This window comes from Gymnoscopelus braueri (assembly GCF_963280865.1).
Source record: "Gymnoscopelus braueri genome assembly, chromosome: 6".
In the NCBI taxonomy this organism is placed as follows: Eukaryota; Metazoa; Chordata; class Actinopteri; order Myctophiformes; family Myctophidae; genus Gymnoscopelus; species Gymnoscopelus braueri.
This window is the reverse complement of record NC_137607.1, coordinates 27659008-27681749: the sequence shown is the minus strand read 5'-3', so window position 1 is coordinate 27681749 and position 22742 is coordinate 27659008. Positions and strand designations below refer to the sequence as shown.

Below are 22742 nucleotides of genomic sequence, written 5' to 3'. Positions count from 1 at the left end.
CAGTTTATGATCGGCAACTTTTAACACTCCCTTGAAGGAGACTTTGGTCCAAACAATGGATGTGATTGTCTTACTCTGAATTCAGGTTACTTTGTTGCTGAAAGCGTACAGTTGTGCTCAGTAATCATGTCATTGAGTGTTATAATCTCCCCTCTACCGCAGCTGTACACAGCCTATGTGGAGAGCCAAGAACAGCTGCAGCTGGAGCGCTTGGAGAACAAGCGGGTGAACACGTACCTGGATGACATAGTGCAGGAGGTGGAGGCCAAGGCTCCTATCCTTAAACGACAGAGAGATGAACACGAGCGCATGCAGAAGTCCGTTGCTAGCCTGTCGGGCAAGCTGGAACACTCTGTGAAGGTGAGTCATTTAGACAAAGCTGGGTGTGTGCAGGGAGGGATGGGAGTATTCATTTATCAGCATTTCATTCGTTTCCTTTTGCTGCTATAGCAGTGGTTTGTTTCTTATATTATCTGTGTGTCCACATGTCTTCAGGAGGTGCATCGCCTACAGAAGGATTCTGATGAATCCAACAAGTGCTCCTCTCTACTGGAGAGGGAAAACAGGAGGTGTGAGCTGCAGCTGGTAGACATGGCTCAACAGGTGAGACTTTCCATACACAATTGTCAGGAGTGGCGTGTGTGTGTGGGGGAGAGAGTGTACATAGTATATGAGCCGGGATAAAATGGGCAGAGGCATTCAGTGAAGGTAAAGGCATGACCTAAAAAAAAAAACTAGTAGGCATAGCTTTGTCACCGGTTGCCTTCGCCGGCCGTCCAAGCCCATACAATGATTTGAAATGTATCTAGGCAATTGGTAGGCAGAGATATCCTATCATCTGGCTATGCAAGACTTATCTTAATTTGGAGTATGCTCCAGGCTTTACCGCTCACCTAATTTTCCCCCTTTCTTGCCTAGATTTCCTCCCAGCACTCACCACTCAAAAATGTCCAAAAGTGGTTCTGTTTTGTGATGTCATGCTCGTAGTGGCATGTGCTGTGATTGGTTTACTTAATACATAGTACAGACAAACCTTGTTGTAGATGGCATATGACCATAGATATTTAAAGAAAAGTTTCTGCAGTAAGACATGCCCCCTAGTCTGAGAGCGTTAGACTTTGATGTTTATTGGCTGGCAGCACATGATGAGTTTGCAACTTTGACACAGAAATGGAATCAGTACAACTGGTGTGAAAATGTGTGTGTTTGCTTGTTAGTGCAATACACAGATGAGAACATTAATGTATACTTGGTTGTAAATGTTTTTCGTCTAAGCCTAGAAAAAAAGAGCTTTTAGTTGTCCATCTGCAGAAAATTGTAGTTTCATCACAGCAGACCTACATTAATAACATCCACCGTAGCATAATTACGTCACCTAGTACACAGTATGTGCAATGACTATTGGCACTGCGCTTATCTTTTTATTTTATTTTTTATCTTTTAGAGTTCAGCTTTCACATCTCTCCTTGACCTCATGACATTTTCCATTGAGGTCAAATAAAAGTGGTTAAGAAAAGACAATTCGGATGTAGCACTAGTCTTGTTATAAACCACATGCCGTTCTTCCCACCAGGTGCGTGTACTGCTGCTGGAGCTGGAGGAGGCCCGTGGGAACCATGTGGTCCTGGAAGAGGAGCTCAGCTCAGCTGACATCAGCAGCACGTCTGAGGTGATCAGCCAGCACCTGGTGACCTTCCGCAGCGTGGAGGAGTTGCAGCAGCAGAACCAGCGCCTTCTGGTGGCCATCAGGGATCTCAGTGAAGCCCAGGAGGAAGAGGAGTTGGAGACTGCAGGCACCAAGTAAGATAGGGGGGGGGGGGGTGTGTGTGTGTGTGTGTGTGTGTGTGTGTGTGTGTGTGTGTGTGTGTGTGTGTGTGTGTGTGTGTGTGTGTGTGTGTGTGAGTGTGAGAAATAACCTGATGGTTCCCAATGGGTCACAATGTCTGTTGTTTGAGTTGTGCCCAAATGTTTCTCTTGGGTCCTCTATGACTGCCTAGAGAGATATGTTCCAAACCGGCCCCTCAGGTCTTCAAGTGCTGACCTGCTCGAGGTGCCTACAATGACATATAAAAAATACGGTGAAGCAGCATTCTGCTTCTACGGACCGACAGCGTGGAATAAACTCCCATTACACCTAAGACAGGCAGCCTCTGTTGATAGCTTTAAAGCACAGCTCAAGACCTACTTCTAAACTCTTGCTTTTAGCTGATTTTTTTGGTTGATTTTTAAATCTCTGTGTTGTTACCCATTTCCTCACTGTATTGCCTGATTCACTGCCTTTTGCTATTATTTTAATGTTCTATGCTTTTGCTTCTTTTTTTTTGCTTTATTGTTAAATTGGTTGTAACTGTAATTGTATTCTTGCTCTGTAAAGCACTTTGAGCTGCATTTCATGTCATGAAAGGTGCTATACAAATAAAGTTTATTATTATTATAAAGTTTATTATTGTTGGTGAGATGTTGGAATAGACAAGAATAGACCATAAGAATCTGTGTTTTTGGAAAGTTTGCAAGCATTCGGACATCTCAAGACCTTAAAACAAGTACGATAAGCAGGCATGCTGATTGGCTTAAAATTGTGTAACGTTTTAGGTCTCAGGTTTTACCTCAGATTTGAAAACTACAGGGTTAAACCCAGTTATCTTATGCATGCGATATAGAAAATGGTCTGTTAAGCTATTTTAAATGTACTACCCTAGGCGCAGTGAGGTGGAGCGCAGTCTGGAGAAAGCCCAGTCTGAGCTGGAGGGTCTGAAGGAGCAACGTAACCAGCATATGCAGCTGACCGAGTCCATCGTCAGGCAGAGGGACATGTACCGTGTACTCCTGGCCCAGGCGACAGGAGTCAGCTTCCCTCAGCAAGGTATCGTACACCATTTTTATTTTGAGAAGAAAGAAAGTGAAATCATCAGAAAGTGCCTGCCGTCTTCTATGCCTGTTCCATTGAGCTACTGACCTATGATTTCTCTTAAGGAACAGGACAAGAGGAGTTGTCCCTGACCTCCACTCCTCGCCGCTCACCGGCAACCACGCCCACCACAGCCACGCCCACTGCACTCGTCTCCATGACCGCAGAGTCTGCTGAAGCTGTGGAGGCCAAGGCCGCCCTGCGACAGGTGAGTCTCGGAGTTCCACTGTGAGTCTGTTGGATTGAGTAAGTAGGGATGTCCTCATTGTGGAAGTTTGTGTAACTCATGTAATGTCAGCAGATGACAACAGGGTATATTCAACTGTCCAGCAGATGACAACAGGTTATATTCAACTGTCCCAAATCAGTGATATGCACAACCTTTGTAGCCCATTAAACACGTTTAACAAATTCTGTGCCTCTGAACCTTGTGGTAACCAGATTCTGAATTTCATTATATAAACTAAAATGTCCCCAAACCTTCCCTAGATCAGTTGTTGTGGGCAGGTTTATCCATCAGCCAGAGTGGCTTAGCTCTGACACTAGAGGGCAGTATATGCCTACTGTACTTACCAACTTAATATTATAAGTATGTGTGTCTGGTTGCATCTGCAGTTGCAGGAGGTGTTCTCCACCTACAAGAAGGAGCGCGTCGAGAGCGACAAGGCTTTGGCAGAGCAGAATGAGAAGATGCAGGAGCAGCAGTCTGACCTACGCTCCCAGAATGCCAAGATAGCCACCCAGCTGGAGTTTGCCTCCAAGAGGTAAGAGTGGAAGTCAAAACATGTTCAGGCTTAGTTCCCCCCGTGACAATAAATAAACAACTCCTTTTACCCAATTAAGTCGTTAGGGGGCGGAAATTGGTAGGTACCTGACGATTCGGTTCCGATTCCGAGGGCTACGATTCAATTAAATTGCGATTCGCGATTAATTTACTTCCATTATCTTTTATTGATAATAAAAACTAATGGAAGAGATGTGTCACTGTCAGCTGGAAGGTTATATTGGCCAACATCAACAATTGCAGAAAAGCAACAAGAAGTCCTTTTTTGTAAAATAATACTGACTTCTAACTAAGGCTTCTCAATATTCTGATAACCAACCAAAATATGGCTGCTGCTCTGTGCAATAAAAACGCTTTTAATCGATTTTTGACATTTGTGAATCGATTCATAATAGTCCATGTCCGATTCGCGATTAATTGCTGAATCGATTATATCTATATCGTATATACTTTATATACCATTTTTTTTCCCATTTCACTGAAAATAGCAAATCTACAAGCTCATGACGGGTTGTGATCTTGTAGATCTACTATTTGCACCTAATGTTTGACAGTTTTTGCTGAATATTCACCTATTATGACATGGGAAGTTATGGTTCATGTGGTCAATTTCCAGTAGATTTCCTAATGCTTTTCCCTCTTTTTACTCACATTTTTGTCTGGCCCGGTACAAAAGCCTAACAATTGAACCACAGGCTTGTATTGTTGTATTTTATTGAGCCATGAACCAGACATTGCTTAAATCTTTGATGTGTCGTTACTCACCTACCGACGTAAACAGTGGCATTGTTTATTTCCAGAGATTCCCCTGTCGTCATATTTTCAACCCCCTCCGTTGTCATAATGGGAGCGCGTGTCATAGGGAAATTCGTCTATTATAACCGATGCAAAGTTATTTTTTTCGAGCTAACGCTAGTTGCTTGTTTCTCAACATGGCAACACCAAGTTGCCAGGTTCTGGGAGAGAAACAAGCAACTAGTGTTAGCTCGTTCGTCATTAGCGGTAGCCTCTCAGGAACTTTCACTGCATGTTTGACTATCATGAGACTCCACAATGAGTAGTAGTAGAGAAAAAAATAACTTTGCATCGGTTATAATAGACGAATTTCCCTATGACACGCACTCCCATTATGACAACGGAGGGGGTTGAAAATATGACGACAGGGGAATCTCTGGAAATAAACAATGCCACTGTTTACGTCGGTAGGTGAGTAACGACACATCAAAGATAACACTTAAAATGTCCGGATTTCTCATTTAATATAACAATGACTCCACTGCACAAGATAACTCTGTAACTAAATTATAATTAGAGTTCAGCTCTCGTCGGTCAACAAAATATTTAGAACATTTTTTGGATTGTTCAACTTTGCCCCACATAAGAGATGGATGAAAATGGCATTTTAGACAACTGACATGCTGTCTTCCATCTGATGATGGTGATAGATATGAGATGCTGCAGGACAATGTGGAGGTCTACAGGAAGGAGATTGCCTCCCTCAGGGAAAAGGGGCAGAAGATGGCTGCCGCCGCCCAGAGGAGCGAGCAGACGGTTCACACCATGACACAAGACCTGAGGGCCGCTGAGGAGAAGCTCACTATGTCTGAGGTGTGTATTTGTGTTTTAAGCAACATTGTGGTGAATGATCTACATGCCAGGTGTTATTTGGCCATGCTTTATACATGAAGTGTTGTAAAGTGTTGAGGCGTGTCCCCTCCACCACCTCAGGGTCGTGCTGAAAGTGTGCGTAAGGAGAAAGACCTACTGAAGATGGTGGAGTCCAGACTGATGCAGGAGAAGGAAACCATCCTCAGCCAGCAGAGGAACCAGAACCTGCTGCTCACCAACCTTCAGACCATCCAGGTAATTCACCTGTCGCAGTGTGCCGTCTCTTTCACAAACACACAATATACCACACACCCAAATATATTAGTAGTTGAGCCTGTACTGTTCTGTTTTTTTTCTGCGCTGTTTCTGCCTGTGTATTTCCTTCCCCTTGGTTTTCACCATACAATCTGGCACAAAGAAAGTTGCTGTTTCAATGTATCGGTAGTATCAATTTTAGGCATTGCAGGCTTAAACTAAATATTGTGACACTCGCAGAAATGTTCCAAACACTGACACAGACTGCCAGTGGGCCATAAGTAATTGGTGGGCATTGGGCAATAACCTTTTTTTTTTTTTTAGATCAAAACTATTTTTGTTACCTTGCAACCCAACTTGTGTGATCCTGTCTGGGAACCACAGAATCCACTTTTGGCTCCCAGACCCATGAGTTGAGGTACTCTCAACTCCCCCTCCATTAATGTTAACCTCCAATGTGTCGTAGGCCACTCTGGAGCGCTCTGAGACGGACACCCGTCAGCGTCTCAACAGCCAGGTGGAGAAGCAGGAGAGGGAGATCTCCCAGCTGCAGAAGAGGCTGGAGCACGAGGTGGAGCAGCGCCATCTGCTCAACAGGAACCAAGATGTAAGCACGGATTCTCACCAACTGTCGCCCATCTGTTTTTACCTGCCGTTGCACCACAGAATGATTTATCTCCTTTTTGACATCCACACCCCCTATTCTTTCCGTCTTTGCAGTGGGGTGATTTTAAAAATGAAATCAAAAGGTTGACAAAGTAAAACATGGTGACTTCATCTCTCCGTGTCTCTCCGTGTCTTCTTTCACTCAGATCCAGCTGATGGAGGCCAAGAGGCAACTGGAGACCCAAGTGGCTCTGCACCAGAAGACCAGGGAGCTTCTCAATGTCACCCAGCTGGAGATCAACAACCTCAGGGGGCAGCAAGGAAGCGGGGAGGCCCGAATGGTGCTCAGTGCTCCCACCACACCCACTCTGAGCTTCAGAGGTTTGTACACACAAACACACAGTTCTGTGTCACCCCCAGGTTTAGGCTATGCTTAGCTTGAAAAGAGGTTGTAGTGAGTCAAGTGATGCATGCCATGAGTTAACTGAAGTCGATGTGGAGTCTTGTGGACCAACTTAACCTTGTTTTGGTACTTTTCTTCCAAAGGAAATGGCAGCCTATTTAATCGGTCCAGTCCAGTAAATGTTTTATTTCAATTGGTCAATTTTACGTCCAGTATTTATTTAGACACTTTATTTTTATGTTTGTCCTAATTTATCAGATGGAGGTCCGAATTGATAGCCCAGCTCTCATTTGCTCATGTGGCTTTGAGGCAAGACATAGTAAAAGACCCCAATGAAATACTTAAACAGTCGGCTTTGAAAATGTTGCGGTTGGTTAAGCACAAACACAACTCGAATGATAGTTTTATTAGTCGTAGTTCGTATTGCTTTCTATCACTCCTTTACTTTTTCCTCATCGTTGCTGTCAGACAGAAGCCTTGTAAATCCAAAACCATGACTTTTCAGGAAATGGAAAAAACGAACCTGTGTTCCAATGTAGTTATTTAGTCACAAGTTCTTGTTAATACTTTTCATTGTAAAAAAAGAAAAAACACAGACTTAACCACTGTCAACCTGGTGTCCCTATTTTTTTTTTAATTTTAGACATACTTGTAGATCAGCTATTTTTGCATACGACAATGTACTATTTAATACAGAAAAAACAAATCTGAAAAATGGAAGTACAAGCTTTCTGGCGGACAGCAACGTCATCCAACCATTGTTAACCATGCACTGTGCTATGACATCACACCCCTCCCCTCTATCACCTTCAGGTGTTCAGGTTTCAGACCAGGACAGCGAGGACCTGCGCGGTCGCCTGCAGCAGGCCGAGACCCGGGTCGAGGAGCTGGCAGAGCGCCTGAAGGGGGCCAGCTCCAGCATGGAGCAGTACAGAGCCATGGCCCAGAGCCTGGAGGAGTCACTGAACAAAGAGAAGCAGGTGGGTCTAGTCTACTGTGACTGGTGACACGATCCCAACAAACCACATTACTTTACCACCGCCTATGAAACGGATGGCTATCAACCACAAATAAAGTTACAGCATCACATTGAGATGCGTGCAAGTTGTAGATATTGGCATGTAGCAGGAAGGACATTTTTGGTTATTAGCCTGCATGTCTTCATGGTACTTTGTCCTGTGGTCTGGGTCTAGGTGACGGAGCAAGTGCGCTCCTCTATTGAAGCCCGCGTGAAAGAGGGCCAGGAGCAGCACAGGCAGCTGGAGAAAAAGCTTCTGGAGGCAGAGAAGGCAAAGCAGGAGGTGGAGGAGGGGAAGAGGAGAGCCCTGGTCTCTGTCGAGCAGCAGGTACACCATTGAATGGCAAATACATTTAATGAACTCAGTATTGTACGGCGTATTGGCTTGTACGGCTCATTTTAGCGTGCATGGGCAAAACATTTACAGTATTCAGTTTGACGTTTTTGGACTGCCCTTAGTCGCCTTTTGGGGAATCTGCAACAACAATATTGAAATGCATTTTCTTAATTTTACTTTGTGTGCATGTGCGTTAGATGAACGAGCTGAGGAGAAGTCTGAGCAGTGTCCAGGCAGACCACAAGGAGGCGTTGCAGAAAGCAGCCGTGGCTGAGGCCCAGCAGAAGCAGGCTGTTTTGGACAGCCAGGAGCAGGTCAGGAACCTGAAATGATATTGTCAACAGTAGCTTGTAACACCACTTAATGCAGTTTGACTAACATGAATCTTTTCACAAGGTACTGATATATGAACATAAACTAGGTAGAGAATTAATAAAATGTTAGAATCGATATACAACTTCCCCTTAGAACCACCATTGTCTTAAATGTTTTTATTTTTCCTGTTCGCCAGGCTAAGCTGGCAGCTGAAGCCCAGGATAAATATGAGCGGGAGATGATGCTGCATGCTGCTGACGTGGAAGCCCTCCAAGCAGCCAAGGCCCAGGCCCTGCAGGCTGCCGAGTTCAAGCACCAGCTGGAGGAGAGGGCACAGAGAGCCAGTGCACAGCTACTGGAGGCCAAGGTGTCTTGGGAGGCGCAAGAGAGGATCTTCAAGGTTGGTAGCAAAAAGATGACTGGATAAATGGATAGGTCAATTATTACGAAATTTTACTATATTGGCATTATTTATACTAGCACCGGCCTATGCAGGGAGTGGACCACACAAGTCGGGAACGATGTAAGTCTGGAACGCAAGTTGGGAATGCATGCCCCACCTGGTTATGCAATACCTGTTATCAGATTATTACATTTATTTATAAATGGACACCGGCCTACACAGTAACAATGTAAGTTGGGAATGCAAGCCACACCCAGGGATTCCGCCAGACAAATCTTAGCAACAAATACCATTTTGTTGCAATTGACTTACCGAAGGCGAAAAAAGTTTTAGTTAATTTGAATGTTGCCGCCTTTAGGCCAGTCGCAAAAGCCTGAATGTAAAGGTCAACAAAATAAATGTATACCATGATAAAATCACTGAATTAACCATTATATTTTGAATCTCGAATGTCTTCCAGGAAGAGATGTCAAAACTGGAGACCCGCTCTGAGGAGCTGCAGAGACAGAACACACTGCTTCATGAGCAGATCCAGACCATGAGCAGCAAGATGGCTGCTAATCTGCAACGTGCTGCCAACGAGAGCCCCATGAACATTTCTCTCACTGAGGAGGGCAAATCTCAAGACCAAGTCCTGGAGATACTCAGGTGAAAAATAATATGAATAAATAACAAGCTTTGATAAACAAGGTGTCTCACATAGGAAAGAAACACTGAAGTGCATGCAGTAAATTTAACTGAGAGCTAAATTGTGCCCCTGTGCTATCCCAGGTTTGTGCGTCGGGAGAAGGAGATTGCAGAGTCTCGTTTCGAGGTGGCCCAGGGGGAGAGCCTGCGTCACCGTCTGAGGGTGCAGCACCTAGAGCGAGAGCTGAAGGAGGCGCAGGACAGCCTGAACACACAGAGGGAGAGAATGCAGGTCAGTATTAGGTGTATAGACCCCCTGACCTATACATTTAGTAAATGTGGTAAATTGGCAATTCTACTATCGGTTATCCCCTTTTTAAATTACTAGACGTTCGGGCCTACGTCGCACCACCGCATTGTAAGAACAGGAATGAGATTTATATTATGATGCGTGGCTTCTTGTATTTAAAATGTAGTGTTTTGTAGAGTGTATATAGGTCCATTTACAAACAGAAGCTGTGGTAATGGCATTTAGGTAACAATGAAACAGCTGGTTACAAGGAATTATCACTTTTCCCGAGTCACAACATCATAAGCACCGTGGAAGTCTCTTGCACATGTAGCCTGAGACGCCTGCTCCACATTGCCTGTATCATTTTAGACATGGCATTTAGAAGTAGGTAGGCACACAACACAGGCATCTTTCTTTTACCATGTCCAAGTGGTGGTGTGTTAAACCTTGTCGTTTGACCAGGTTACGGCCAAGACGCTGGCTCAGCACGACGAGCTGATGAAGAAGACGGAGACCATGAGTGTCCTGATGGAGACCAACAAGATGCTGAGAGAGGAGAAGGACAGGATGGATCAGGAGCTTCAACAGACCCAGGCCAAGGTAAGAGCTGTGTTCAGTGAAAGGATTCTGTTTGTGTGTAACCTTTATTTAAGAGAGCCTCATGAAGGTATGAAACCAATTTTGCAAGAGAGACCTGGCCAAGATGGGGCCAAAGCAGTACAACAGATTACAACATGATAACAGTGTAACAAATTTAATAAAAAAAAAAGAAAAAAGATAATCAAATTAAAAAGTAGTAGTGTTAATTTGTTGAGGAGGAGGGAGCACTGCGCTTTATCAATAAGCAATACTCCTTTTTATCAAACTATCATTTCAACTATAGAAACTAAATCACGTAAATTTCGGACTATAAGCTGCAACTTTTTTCCCATTTTTCGACCCTGCGGCTTATATAATGGTGCGGCTTATCTATGGATTTTTACAGCTAACGGCCACTAGGGGACCTCCTAAATCTATGGATTTTACACCCGCAGCTTATAGTCCAGTGCGGCTTATATATGTACAAATCATTCAATTTAGCTGCTGCGGCTTATATTCAGGTGCGGCTTATAGTGCGAAAATTACGGTAATTATACTTAAGTTTGGGGTTAGCTTTAACCCTCTCTCCCCCTGTGTCATTCAGGTGCGTAAGCTGGAGTCGGACATCATGCCGATGCAGCAGGCAAACTCAGAGTTGAGTGAGAAGAGCAGCATGCTGCAGGCTGAGAAGAAGATTCTGGAAGAAGAGATCAAACGCTGGAGGAACCGCACTCAGGTCAGCTGGACACCTAGACTAGAACAGTTAGCAAAGTATTGTGCTTTCTCACATTTTGATCTTGTTGAAAGGAGAATGCAAATATTGTAATGTACATTAATAGTTACACTAAGTTTGTCCCTCATGTGTTTCTCCAGGTCTTGGTGAGCCAGCAGAAAGACACAGATCCAGAGGAATACAAGCGTATGCATTCAGAGAAGGAGATGCACCTCAAACGCCTCCAGCAGCTCACCGAGGAGAACAGCCGCCTCAAAGCAGAGGTGTCCAGGTGATGAGGGGGACCTTTAACTTGCTCATGCCTCACACAGGTCCCCAACTCTCAATTCCCTCATTCCTGAACCCCTGTCATTTCTGTCTGCAGGTGCAGCGGGTCAGTGACTTCCCTGCAGAGTCAGCTGCAGAACCTGCGTGAGAACATGGGCAAGGTGGCGGAGGAGAGGACCAACCTGAGGAGGGAGGTGGAGGTCAAGAACCAGGATCTGCAGGAGAAGTTTCGCACCATCACCCAGGTCAAGAAGATCGGCCGACGCTACAAGACCCAGTATGATGAGCTCAAGATGGAACATGACAAGGTGTGTGGAGGAAACAGAAATTGGTGGCTCAGCCAGTTCACACTATGCACTAACCACATGCTCCTTGTGAGTCGCAAGGACTCAAGTTTGAATCTGGCTTACCCGAGGAATGTTCCTCACATTCCTCCACGTTCCACGTTCTTCACAAATATTTGAAACTGTTCAGTTTAATTATGGGTGCACTTTCACCGATGTACAGTGCCTTGCATAAGTATTCACCCCCTTGAACCTTGGGATTTTATGTAAAAGACCTAGTCAAAGTAGTGCATAATTTTGAAGTGGGAGGGAAATATTACATGGTTTTCGAAATGATTTAAAGAAAATAATCTGAAGTGTTGAGTGCATATGTATTTACCCCCTTTACTCTGAAACCCCTAAAGCTAGCTCTCCACCGCACCGACGTCGGGGGTGGAAGGCGTTTGAAAGCGTCTTTTGCCGACAACCTATTTCGTTCGGGTCCTGACAGGCCATAGTTATAATATATATATATATATATATATATAGAGGGCGGATTGCCCCGCCCCCAGCTATTCATTTCTATGAAAGTAGCTCAGTGGCGTTTGAAGCACCCGGAAGATTGCCGGAAGTTTAAAGTGGTCTACACTCTGATTGGGTCTGTCTGCCGGAAGTACTGAATATTGAGTCGAAAAGGCGTGTCCATAGAGTTCTGAGCGGACGCACAAACGAAAATATTTTATTAAATGCGGAAGTGTTGCATTCTCAGATTGACCACCAGGCGATGGCCGATTCAATGTTCTACCGCGGCTCTGGGGGCCGAGCCTGGGGGTGGTGGAAAAGGCTCCGTAGAGTACACCTCTCGTCTGCTACTGGTGCAGAAGCCAAGCCTAAATAAGCCAGAGACCTTGCCCGTCGCCCATTTGAACTAGATACCATATTCTCAACTCTAAATTCCTATACCGATTGATCAACTCCAAAGCAGAGCAGTAGGCTACCACGTGTTTTTTGTTTTGGTCCAAACTGAGGGCCCCAGTGTTGCCAGATTCTGAGTGAAACGAGCAACCAGGTCTATGAAAACAAGCCCAAAAGAAACGACCAGTTTTACCACTTGAGCCCTATTACATCTGCCATTTTCAAAAAAGTATCTTGAAAACAAGCTCAAATAGGCTACTACACTTCAGAAACAAGCCCAAACAAAAGCAACCTGCAACTATGAATATTTACAAGCAACTTTACAGGAAAACAAGACTGCCAGTCTGGTCAGTGATAAAGTTGTGGAGAAGTATAAATCAGGGTTGGGTTATAAAAGAATATCCCAAGCTTTGAACATCTCACGGAGCACTATTAAATACATCATCCGAAAGTGTTAAGAGTATGGCATCACCACTAACTTACCAAGACAGGGCCACTTAAACTGGCAGGCCGGGCAACCAAAAGGCCCATGGTGAAACTGGAGGAGCAGCAAAGCTCCACAGCTCAAGTGGGAGAATCTGTCCACAGGACAACTATTAGTGGTGCACTTCACAAATCTGGCCTTTATGGAAGAGTGGCAAGAAGAAAGACATTGTTGAAAGAAAGTGTGACTAAGCTTTGTGTGACTGCTTTTGGGCCCTAATTTTTGTTTGTGTCCCAATAAAATGTATTTTCCACTTTCAAAGCATTGTGCATTTTGTGTTGATGAAATGGTGAAGACCATTTCATTCCAGTTGGTAACGCTAGAAAATGTGGAAAAGTTCAAGGGGGGTGAATACTTATGCAAGGCACTGTTTGAGTCTTCATTAACATGCCATGCCGTGGTTCCTCCAGATTGTGGCTGAGGCAGCAGCGGGCCCGTCCCAGGACCAGGAGGCCCATCAAGCCTCAGTCCAGGAGCTTCAGGGCCTGAGAGATTCCCTGGCCCAGGCAGAAACCAGAACCAGAGATCTTGAGGCACAGTTGGAGAACCTCAACACGGTCAGAGACCATCATGTCACCCTTTTCTATTTCCTTCATCCATTTGAATGTTAATTGTCTGCAGATCTATCTTACTTTTCGGAGTGACCTGCAAAATGAAAGCGTACTCACCCGAAAGAAAATATCACAAAGAAATAACTACAAAAGTGTGCTCCTCGGAGCTCAGGTCTCTACCAGGCCAGGTTGCCTACCCAGGGCCCGCAAACTTTGGACGGCAGTCATAGCCTGGAATGGGATCTGAAAAATCTGACTGAGGCATCTTGATCACATGACCCCAGAGATGACGTGTACCGATTTGTGAGGAGTAGTAGCAAAAAGTGTGTTTTGAAGAAAACGCAAAATGGTGGAAAATGTAATCTGGCACCAATGGCCGGGGCCTATATGAAGAGTGATGGTCCAAGGAATCCAGGGAAAAAATGATTTTGATTATATGACCTACGGTTCAAGAGATAAGGCGAAAACCGTATGTGGGATGTTGTAGCACCACCATGAGGCCCATTTTAAAAATTGGTGGTGGAGGTTGTTCTTGTCCTATTGTGACTGTGTGCAAAGTTCCACTGCAATCATTATGGATACTTCTTGATCACATGACTACAGAGATAATGTGTAACGAATTGTGCATGCAAAGTTTCACACCGGTGCCGGAGATTAGCTGCTCACAGACAAACGGACATACAGGAGCGAAAACGTATCTCCGGGCCTTTGGTCTTCCGTACTGGCAGAGACAATAATATAAAACATTGAATTGCTTTAAATATGATTTTTATTATTATTAAGACAAGTATCTGTTGATGGTGTCGACTGCCAAAATAACGTGTTATCAACTGAAGCATTAAACATGATTATAAACATGATTATGTCTGTCTGCCCTGCGCCAGGTGCTCGGGGAGCGTGATTCGGAGGTGCGTGCGGCCCAGGAGCAGTCAACCAGGCTGCAGGTAGAGATGGGCAGGATGAGGTCGGAGTTGCATGACAGGGCTACCCAGGAGGACACGCTGAAGCAGCAGATGGCCGACAAGGAGGAAAAGACCAGGAAAGCTTTTGTGGGTGCCAAACAGAAGATCAACCAGCTCGCAGGTAAGAGTGGAGTGCTCATCTTAGATCCCTGATCATGTCCACTTGTAGCATGTGTCTTAACCACATGAACCCTAGCACCATGTCATAATAGGCGAACCTTTGGTGAAAGTAGACAAACATAATGCTGAAATATATCTACAAGATCACAACAAATTGTGTTGAGACATTTTGTGAGCTTGTCGATCAGCTATTTTGAGGAAAGAGATTTTGTATAGAGGGAAAAAAGGAGGGGATGAAACGTAGACCCCTGGGGTACACTGGTCAACAAAGTATTAGAGGGTTTAAGTGGTAAATTTGGAGCTGAAATCTCTTACAACATCACTATTTTAACTACTTAAGCTCTATACACTTCACTGTATGGCAAATAGCGAAAATTGACAAGCTCGCACAACGCGTCTCATCGTGACTCGCTGAGCTTGCAGATCTGCACAAAATAATTAATTCCCCAAATAGGGATACTAGGGAATAGGGATGGTTAAAGACATTGCATTGGGGCACACCTACTGCATATCCTCTGTATTATACAAACACCAATACGGACATCAATCAAATGCATACCATTTTAACTGAGCAGGATTTCCGCCTTTGAAACGGAACAAAATGGCAATTCATGCCAACAATATTGAGCGAGTGACAGATAAACGGAGAAAACTACAAGCAGCATACATATCAACAGGAGGGGCTGTGCAATTGATACAGTATGGTGAAAAATATAGTGATACTCGGCTGTATTGATTTTCTAGGCACACATCCCTATTCCTAATTAAAATGCTTGCTCGTTTGTTTTTCTCCAGCCACTAAGGACGTTCTACAGAAGGAAAATGAGGAGCTGAAGCAGCAGCGCGAGGAGCTGGAGGTGCGCGTGAGCGCGCTCAAATCTCAGTACGAGGGCCGTCTGGGCCGACAGGAGAGAGAGCTCCGGGAGCTCCGGGGTCAGCAGGAGAGACAGGAGCAGAGGGATGAGCCCCCTGAGGCGGGCCCCAGCAAGGTGAGCTTGGTTTTAAGGGCTTTAGTAGCACAGACTTGACACATGGGAATCAACCAAAATAAAAGGTTGATATCTTTGTACAACCAGTAGTTATTAAAGTAAAGAGAAAAGGGTGCTACAGTTCAAATACCCGAAAGGAATTTATCAGTGGATTGAGATTCCCTCATCAACTTTAAATGTTTTGTTTCTGTTGTTGTTTACTTTACCGTAGGGTTTTTAATTCATGCAGAAAATGAGTTGTTTAACATGAGTATCAGTTATACCTTATAACTTTCATAAGTTTGACATGAAAGTTAATAAATTTTACCCTTTAATATCTCAACATGAAATCTGAAGCCATTATGTTTTCTGTTTTAACTTGATAACTGCCTGTGTGGTTCCAAAATTCAAAAAAGGGATTTGTAGACACTATCTTGTGAACAAAACATGTTAATATCATAAAGATTTTTTGCTAAAGTGCACATGTTTGTAATTTAACCAAAACCTAATGCAAAGATTCCAACAAATCTGCAGGGTTACATCATCCTTGTAGCACTATAGAATATTTGTTTAACTACCAATCTGAAACGATTCTGCAATAATCCAGTTGTTACATTGATGGTCAAACTATGAGTTTGTGATCATTGTCCACCTGTCCTAATGTTAGACCCAGGAACAGCAAAGGAATACAGAGCAAAGACAGATGAAGCCCACCCAAGCTGCAGACAGGGGCAGGTATGATTTAAACTCTCATTCAGAGGATATATAGTATATACTGTATACTTGTCATTCATGCACAGTTTTTTTTAAAGGTTTGCTTACTTCATCCACGCCATTACTTGGTGTAATTTTTTGTTTTCTCAGTGCCAGTGCATCAGAGCCCCCGACCGCCAACATTAAGCCGACTCCTGTGGGGGCTCAGGCTGGCAAGCAGCCTGTCAACCCAGGCAACAAGCCCACCCCAAGGGCTAGCATCCGACCCATGGTCACTCCAGCCACCCCAACACCCACGGCCACGGTCATGCCCACTACACAGGTGGAGAACCAGGAAGGTAAGTCTGTTGTTGCATTATGTGTAAGAATTTGCATTCCACATAGAAAGGTTTTCACTTAAAAATGATGTTCATTCAGCATGAACTGAACCAATAGATGCATGTTTAATTGTAGAATGTAGCAGCATATTACCTTTTTATGAAGGGAAATTCCGCCCAAAAGCAATTGAATGATATCACAGAATAAAGAAATTGGCAACATGCATACATTTGTTTGGCTGCCGATTGTAATTTGGTTAATTGTAACTCAGCAACTGCAACAAGGTTATGCTTTACTGTATATTGTGGGAAAGTGGGTACACCCAAGAAAAAAGCATAAAACAACATTGTGGATAATATTTTAGATTATAACTCCAGGAGTATATCGAACCTTAACTCATTCACTGCCACTGACGTAATTGACGTAATTTCTCCCGTTTACCAATCCTGCCACTGACGTAAAAAACGTAATTTTTTTTTTAGTTTTTGTTTCAAATTTGACCCAAAGACCAAGGAGATATGATTGTTTTAAGATCTAGACTCCCATCCACTTCCTTGTTAACTTAAAACTTAAAAAATCTGTATCTCGGCTCCTGAGTACTTTTTTTTTTCGATGAAAAATCTCTGGCAGTGGGCAAACGCGGCCAGCAATAATTGTGGCAGTGAATGAGTTAATGACTGACAACTCGAAACAGATGAGTATTTTTAAGTGTGCTTTATACTTAGTTGTGCGTCTGTGTCACACACTGAAAATAGCAGAATAAACGGTAGACACGTTCAACTCTGGCAGTGATCAGGCATGTGCGCAACACGAGCATAGGCGACCGTTTCTTGGGATCACGCCCGCTTTTCACTCTACCTGTCCAATTGCCCACACCTCTATACCTGCCGCAAAATGAATTACTGTGTGCATCAATCGCCTTCCATGTGAAAAGACCTTAAGGCTTATCGGTATGATCTTGACCTTGCTACACAGGGGTCTCAACTGAATGGAATGTTCTCTCTTTGACAATTTATTTGGACCATGTATGTATTTAGCATAGCAAAGACCAGTATATAGTAACTTCTATCACAGATGTTCTTTTAATCTTAATGGAAGCAGGACTATTAAAAAGCACTGTGTTCCACTTTCTTTTCCCTCTTCTCCAGCCATGCAGTCCAGTGAGGGTCCTCCAGTGGAGCATGTGACCGTGTACGGCAGTGCCAGCGGCTCTGTGCGTTCCACCAGCCCCAATGTCCAGACCACACTGGCTGGTCCCATGCTGACTGTGCAGCAGACGCAGACACAGACCACCGCGTTTGTTCAACCAACGCAGCAGCAGAGCGCCACCCAGGAACCACCGTCCATGGTGATGGAGGCAGCACCCAGCTCACAGGTGGAGAGACCTTCGACGTCCTCGGCTGTGTTCGGCACCGGTGAGACTCATTAATGTTATGAGGAGAGAAAGAAATGGTTAAAATATATTTTCGTGAACGGCTTTCGGGGAGATGTGGTTCCAGACTCTATATAGCATTCAGAGATTGTGGAATACTTGTCTGGCTACGCTAACATGAACCCTAGCATTCTATTCTAGACTTGTCATAATAGGTGAACATTCAACGAAAATAGACAAATATTTGGAGAAAATAGCAGATCTACAAGCTCACAAGACATCACAACAGATCAGCTTTTTTCAGCAAAGATTTGGTGTCGAGTGAAAAAGGAGGGGGGCAGGTACAGACCATTGGGGGACCCCAGTATATAGGGTTTTAAGTGGTTAATAATTGAATTGTCACAATCATTGATATTATAGCTGTGAGAAAAGTTATGTTAAAATGTGACCCATCTCTGTTTCTAAAATTTAGTTTCAGCTACTCCAGGCACCTCCTCCATGTCGAAGAGGCCTCGTGAGGAGGAGCAGGACAGTTCGTCGATGGTCACCGACACGGAGCAGGAGGACCCCTCTGAGTTCCCCGTTCCCAAAAAGTTACGCATCATTCAGAGGGTGGGCCCTGAGGTGAGAGAAGAATTACCTCTAATCTACGTATGTTAACCATTATAGTGTTCAACAGTATTGGAAGGTAAATTGGGTGTTTCCAGTAATCTGATGGTTATTGTGTGAGGCTTAAGTGTTGTGGGTTCTCCCTAGGAGGAGGTGCTGGCTGAGGACAGTACTGAGGCAGAGGGAGTGGTGCCAACAGACAGCCAGGAAGGTCCAGATGCCAATCAGGTCAACCATTTATCATCAATCATATCCGTGCATTATTCCAGGATTTATTTTTCTTATTTAATGTCTAATGCCAGTAAGACCTGGAACTTTGTCATTTTTTGATTTGAGCTAAAAAAAGCATTATTTTACACTTTGGCTATTCAAAAATAGCAGATATACAAGCTCGTAGCGCGGCACCGAGTGCCGCGCTACGAGCTTGTAGATCTGCTATTTTTGAAAAATCGTGAAAATGTGTGCAAATCTTTGAATATATATATTTTTAAAGTGAACATTTGTAACTCAAATATTTGCTTCTGGGGGGTCCCTAGAACAAAATATTTTGATGGGGGTCCGCGGCCAAATACATATAATTTTGGGGGTCCTTGACATGAAAAAGATTGAGCACCACTGATATAGAAACAGACATTTTTCAGAATACTGTTGAGATTTAGGAGACATGTAGAATCGGCTTCAGGTCTCAATGGGTTAATGTCTAATGCCAGTTAAGAACCTAGAGACATGTCATGGATGACAGGTGAACATTGTATTGTATGTGATCTTACAGGGAGAGTTTCAGGTACTGGAGGAGGTTGAAGAGGAGGGAGCATCCCAGTCTGTCCCTGTGGAGCTGGACATCGCCGACACCCCCGACCAGCCCCAGCAAGACGTTATCGTCATACTAACTGACACAGAGAGCGAGGATGACCAGGAGGAGGACGAAGAAGAGGACGAGGAAGATGATGAGCAGGTACAGTATCTTCCACTGGGAAGCTTTGAAGAAGGATCACATTGCGAAACACTTTTAGCAAAGCAGATGTTGACAATGCATAAGAAAACGATTCCAGGTACTTAATTTATTAGAAAGTGAAATGATTGTATTGATGTTATATTACCACGTTGACAGTCATTTACAGTTTTACATTTACAGTCATTTAGCAGACGCTTTTATCCAAAGCGACTTAAAAGAATTCAACATAACTTTAAATCTGTTACACTTTGGAGTTACAGTACAGCAATGATGGCATGTTCAACTTTATTATTATTATTGAGATCTGTACAATTTATCCAGATCAAGAAAATACTGTAATCGAGTGGTTGTCAAACATTTTGTTCACGTTCAAAAATAGCCGATCTTGTAGATCAACTATTTTTTAATAGCCGGAACACATAATAGAGGGGACACATAATAGGAACCCCTTCAAGGACGTCTGGGGGTCCCCAGACCCCACTTTGAGAACCAGTGCTGTAGTCTGTAAGATATTGTCTGTAAATACCGGTTTTCATGGCTACCGTAGGACTACGATGAAGAGGATGAGGAGGAAGATGACGATGAGGAAGAGGAGGATGAGGAAGATGAAGATGAGGATGACGGTGCAATCGGAGAGGAAGGGGAGGACAGCAATGAAGGGAGCGGGGACGGCAATGAGGCCTATGAGGGAGACGACACAGAGGTTCGATCACCACATCGCACATGCACACACACCCAGAGTTACTGCTCTGAACTATTACTTGCCCTCACACACTCTGTTACGCAAACACGCACACACGCCCTCCTCTGCCCACCCACTCAGTTTTTCCACACTCTCATCCCCCCGCCACATGTGTGTTGTTATCCCTCTTGTCATAACTACGTCTGTCTGTGTACAAGGTGTGTGTTGACTTTAGCTATTTACCTTGCTTTAGTTCTGTGCCAGTGTGTGTGTGTACACACACGCACACACACACACGTTAAGCAGGATGAATCACAGTGTCTAGATGAATACTAAAGCGACCTTGGCCTTACTTGTACACATAATCTGCAATGGCAGTAATGATTGGAATGGATTCCCCAGTTCCACCTTGAGGCTTTTTTCCCCCTTTTTTAACTGTGTGGGTCTGAAAGAAGTATCCGTCTAGAACAGAGTCTGTCTGTCTCTCTGTGTCCATAGCTAATCTCACAAACCACTAGACCAATCAGCGCCACATTTCTTGTGCACACTGGTACTAGGCTAACGTGGAATCCCAGTATCACTAACCCATTTTAGTTTACACCTGTATACCTTTTTCTAAATATATATTTTTTTACTTTTAATCACTTATAATGGAAGTCAAAAAGGATCGGATTGACCGGTGACATCATCGGCTAGACTCTTTCAGAGCCATGCCGTCAATAAGGAAGTGAGTGGTGGTGGAACGAGACTGAAAACTTGCCCAAATATGGAGTCATATCATAAGTCATAAGTCATAGACTGCCGTTATAGACTGGCCACATGAAGTCCATAATCTGTGGGAAGTTGGACTGTTATTGGACCCAGTCTTGTTACACTTTAGACTTTAAAGGGCAAGACCACTTTGGTAGAGGTCTGGGTTGTGTAGTTACCTTGCCATGATGTAACTCCAAAGGTGAACAAGAAATACAAAATAATTGCTCCATTGATTAGAAATTGATCATTCAAAATATGCTCCCCATTGACTTACATTGTACAGTAAAACAGCTCTCAAAGTCGCTCTTTTAGCATGTAAACAAAGTTGATTCAGACAATATAGAACATCATCCCAGTACTGTTTGTTTTTTTGATAAAAATGTTAACTTACTGTTGATTTTGCTATTTTTATTAGAAAAACCCGGACTGGATCAACGGATCCGGATCTTCAAATAGTAAAATCATCAGGAAGTTTTTTTTGTAATTAAAGTATTTATTCATTTTTCAACAAATAAACATGACATAACATAACAGACAAAGACCAACAACACAACAGTACAAATAAATTAAACAACAACAACAACAACATAAAATACATTTTTTTTAAAAGAAGAAAAAAAGCAGGCAGTCATAACTAAGCTAAGCGGACAACACCCCCCTACACCCCTTTATTATCAGTTGTGAATCATCAGGAAGTTGACATTTTTATTAAAAAAATAAACGGTACTGGGTTTGGTGATGTTCTATATTGTCTGAATCAGCTTTGTTTGTGTTCGTTTACGGGCTAAAAGAGTGACTTTGAGAGCTGTTTCAGTGTACAATGTAAGTCAATGAGGAGCATATTTTGAATTATCAATTTCTACTTAATGGAGCAATTATTTTTCATTTCTTGTCCACCTTTGGAGTTACATCATGGCAAGGAAACTATACAACCCAAACCTCTACCAAAGTGGTCTTGCCCTTTAAGTGGAACAACCCAGTTTTATTTAACTGATATAATATCAATAAATGTATAGAATAATACATACTGTATAATATGCTAATATGCTCTCAACTAATACTATAAATATATTTTCAAATAACATGCTGAAATCATAGGACAATGTAAACGCTTTTTAAAACCATTACTTATGGTCTGTCTCATGTCCATCATTGTGTCCACTGTAAGGTTGATTCAATTCAATTACCAATTAGCAAATTGTAAAACGTACGATGGGCTACTGTCGCTTCTCTGGGTTTTTTCATCAAAGTCGTGAAACAAAGAATGAGCCTATATTAAATTCCCTGTCCTCAAAAGAAAAGCCAGGGAATCTCTAGATCCAGGAAAGTATTTTTTTGTCACAGAAACGGTGTGACACCCCTATAGCCCCCGTTTGTATTATATTTCATGTGTGTATGCATATGGCTGCTGTTTTTCCAGGGTAGGGGGAAATGAATCATAATCGACTTGTGGTGCCCTGCCAATATAACCTGGCAGCAGCCATGATGGTGTGTTGGAACTCTCCTGTACACTCTCCCACCCATCCCTCGTCTTTACTTTTCTCTTTAATTTTTCACCCTTTCTATCATTTTCTGTCTTTCCCATTGGGATTTCCCTCTTTCATTTTGATGACTTTGACACACCTCTCTTTGTCTCCCTTACCAGGGAGCTGATGTGACTGATCCAGGCACGGAGACTGAGGAAAGCTTGGGAGCGACTGACTCCACCCAGCGGCCGGCCGACTCCCAGACACCCAGCTGTAAGATCCAGGAAAACGCTGACAAAAAGCATGCATACACACACATACACCCGCCCCCGTCTCTCCACACGCACATTCACAGACACAGACGCTCACACCCCAATGTATCCCCCCACCCCACACACACACACACACTCCCTCTCTCTCTTTCGTCCCGACGTAGAATTAGCTATCTGACCACTTAGTGATGACTGAGAAAGCT

General features: G+C 43.6%; 1 protein-coding gene across 5 annotated transcripts in view; it reads left to right on the top strand.

The window, feature by feature from the left end:
* The window catches only part of tprb (translocated promoter region b, nuclear basket protein), a 34643-nt gene that overhangs the window by 5667 nt on the left and 6234 nt on the right, over window positions 1-22742 (top strand). For 3 of the 5 annotated variants that reach the window (XM_080429779.1, XM_080429778.1, XM_080429782.1), the window contains exons 12-42: window positions 163-360; window positions 496-603; window positions 1574-1800; window positions 2700-2863; window positions 2974-3116; window positions 3524-3672; window positions 5138-5300; window positions 5421-5555; window positions 6022-6162; window positions 6368-6542; window positions 7378-7544; window positions 7758-7910; window positions 8117-8233; window positions 8431-8634; window positions 9098-9285; window positions 9409-9556; window positions 10019-10156; window positions 10740-10871; window positions 11009-11139; window positions 11233-11443; window positions 13208-13354; window positions 14233-14431; window positions 15226-15419; window positions 16066-16133; window positions 16263-16450; window positions 17579-17845; window positions 18275-18426; window positions 18559-18639; window positions 19184-19366; window positions 19914-20069; window positions 22447-22540. In XM_080429779.1, the coding sequence (XP_080285905.1) occupies window positions 163-360; window positions 496-603; window positions 1574-1800; window positions 2700-2863; window positions 2974-3116; window positions 3524-3672; window positions 5138-5300; window positions 5421-5555; window positions 6022-6162; window positions 6368-6542; window positions 7378-7544; window positions 7758-7910; window positions 8117-8233; window positions 8431-8634; window positions 9098-9285; window positions 9409-9556; window positions 10019-10156; window positions 10740-10871; window positions 11009-11139; window positions 11233-11443; window positions 13208-13354; window positions 14233-14431; window positions 15226-15419; window positions 16066-16133; window positions 16263-16450; window positions 17579-17845; window positions 18275-18426; window positions 18559-18639; window positions 19184-19366; window positions 19914-20069; window positions 22447-22540 (4921 nt within the window). The remainder of the gene's footprint in view (window positions 1-162; window positions 361-495; window positions 604-1573; window positions 1801-2699; window positions 2864-2973; window positions 3117-3523; window positions 3673-5137; window positions 5301-5420; window positions 5556-6021; window positions 6163-6367; window positions 6543-7377; window positions 7545-7757; window positions 7911-8116; window positions 8234-8430; window positions 8635-9097; window positions 9286-9408; window positions 9557-10018; window positions 10157-10739; window positions 10872-11008; window positions 11140-11232; window positions 11444-13207; window positions 13355-14232; window positions 14432-15225; window positions 15420-16065; window positions 16134-16262; window positions 16451-17578; window positions 17846-18274; window positions 18427-18558; window positions 18640-19183; window positions 19367-19913; window positions 20070-22446; window positions 22541-22742) is intronic. The other 2 variants (XM_080429781.1, XM_080429780.1) reach the window with 2 other exon arrangements.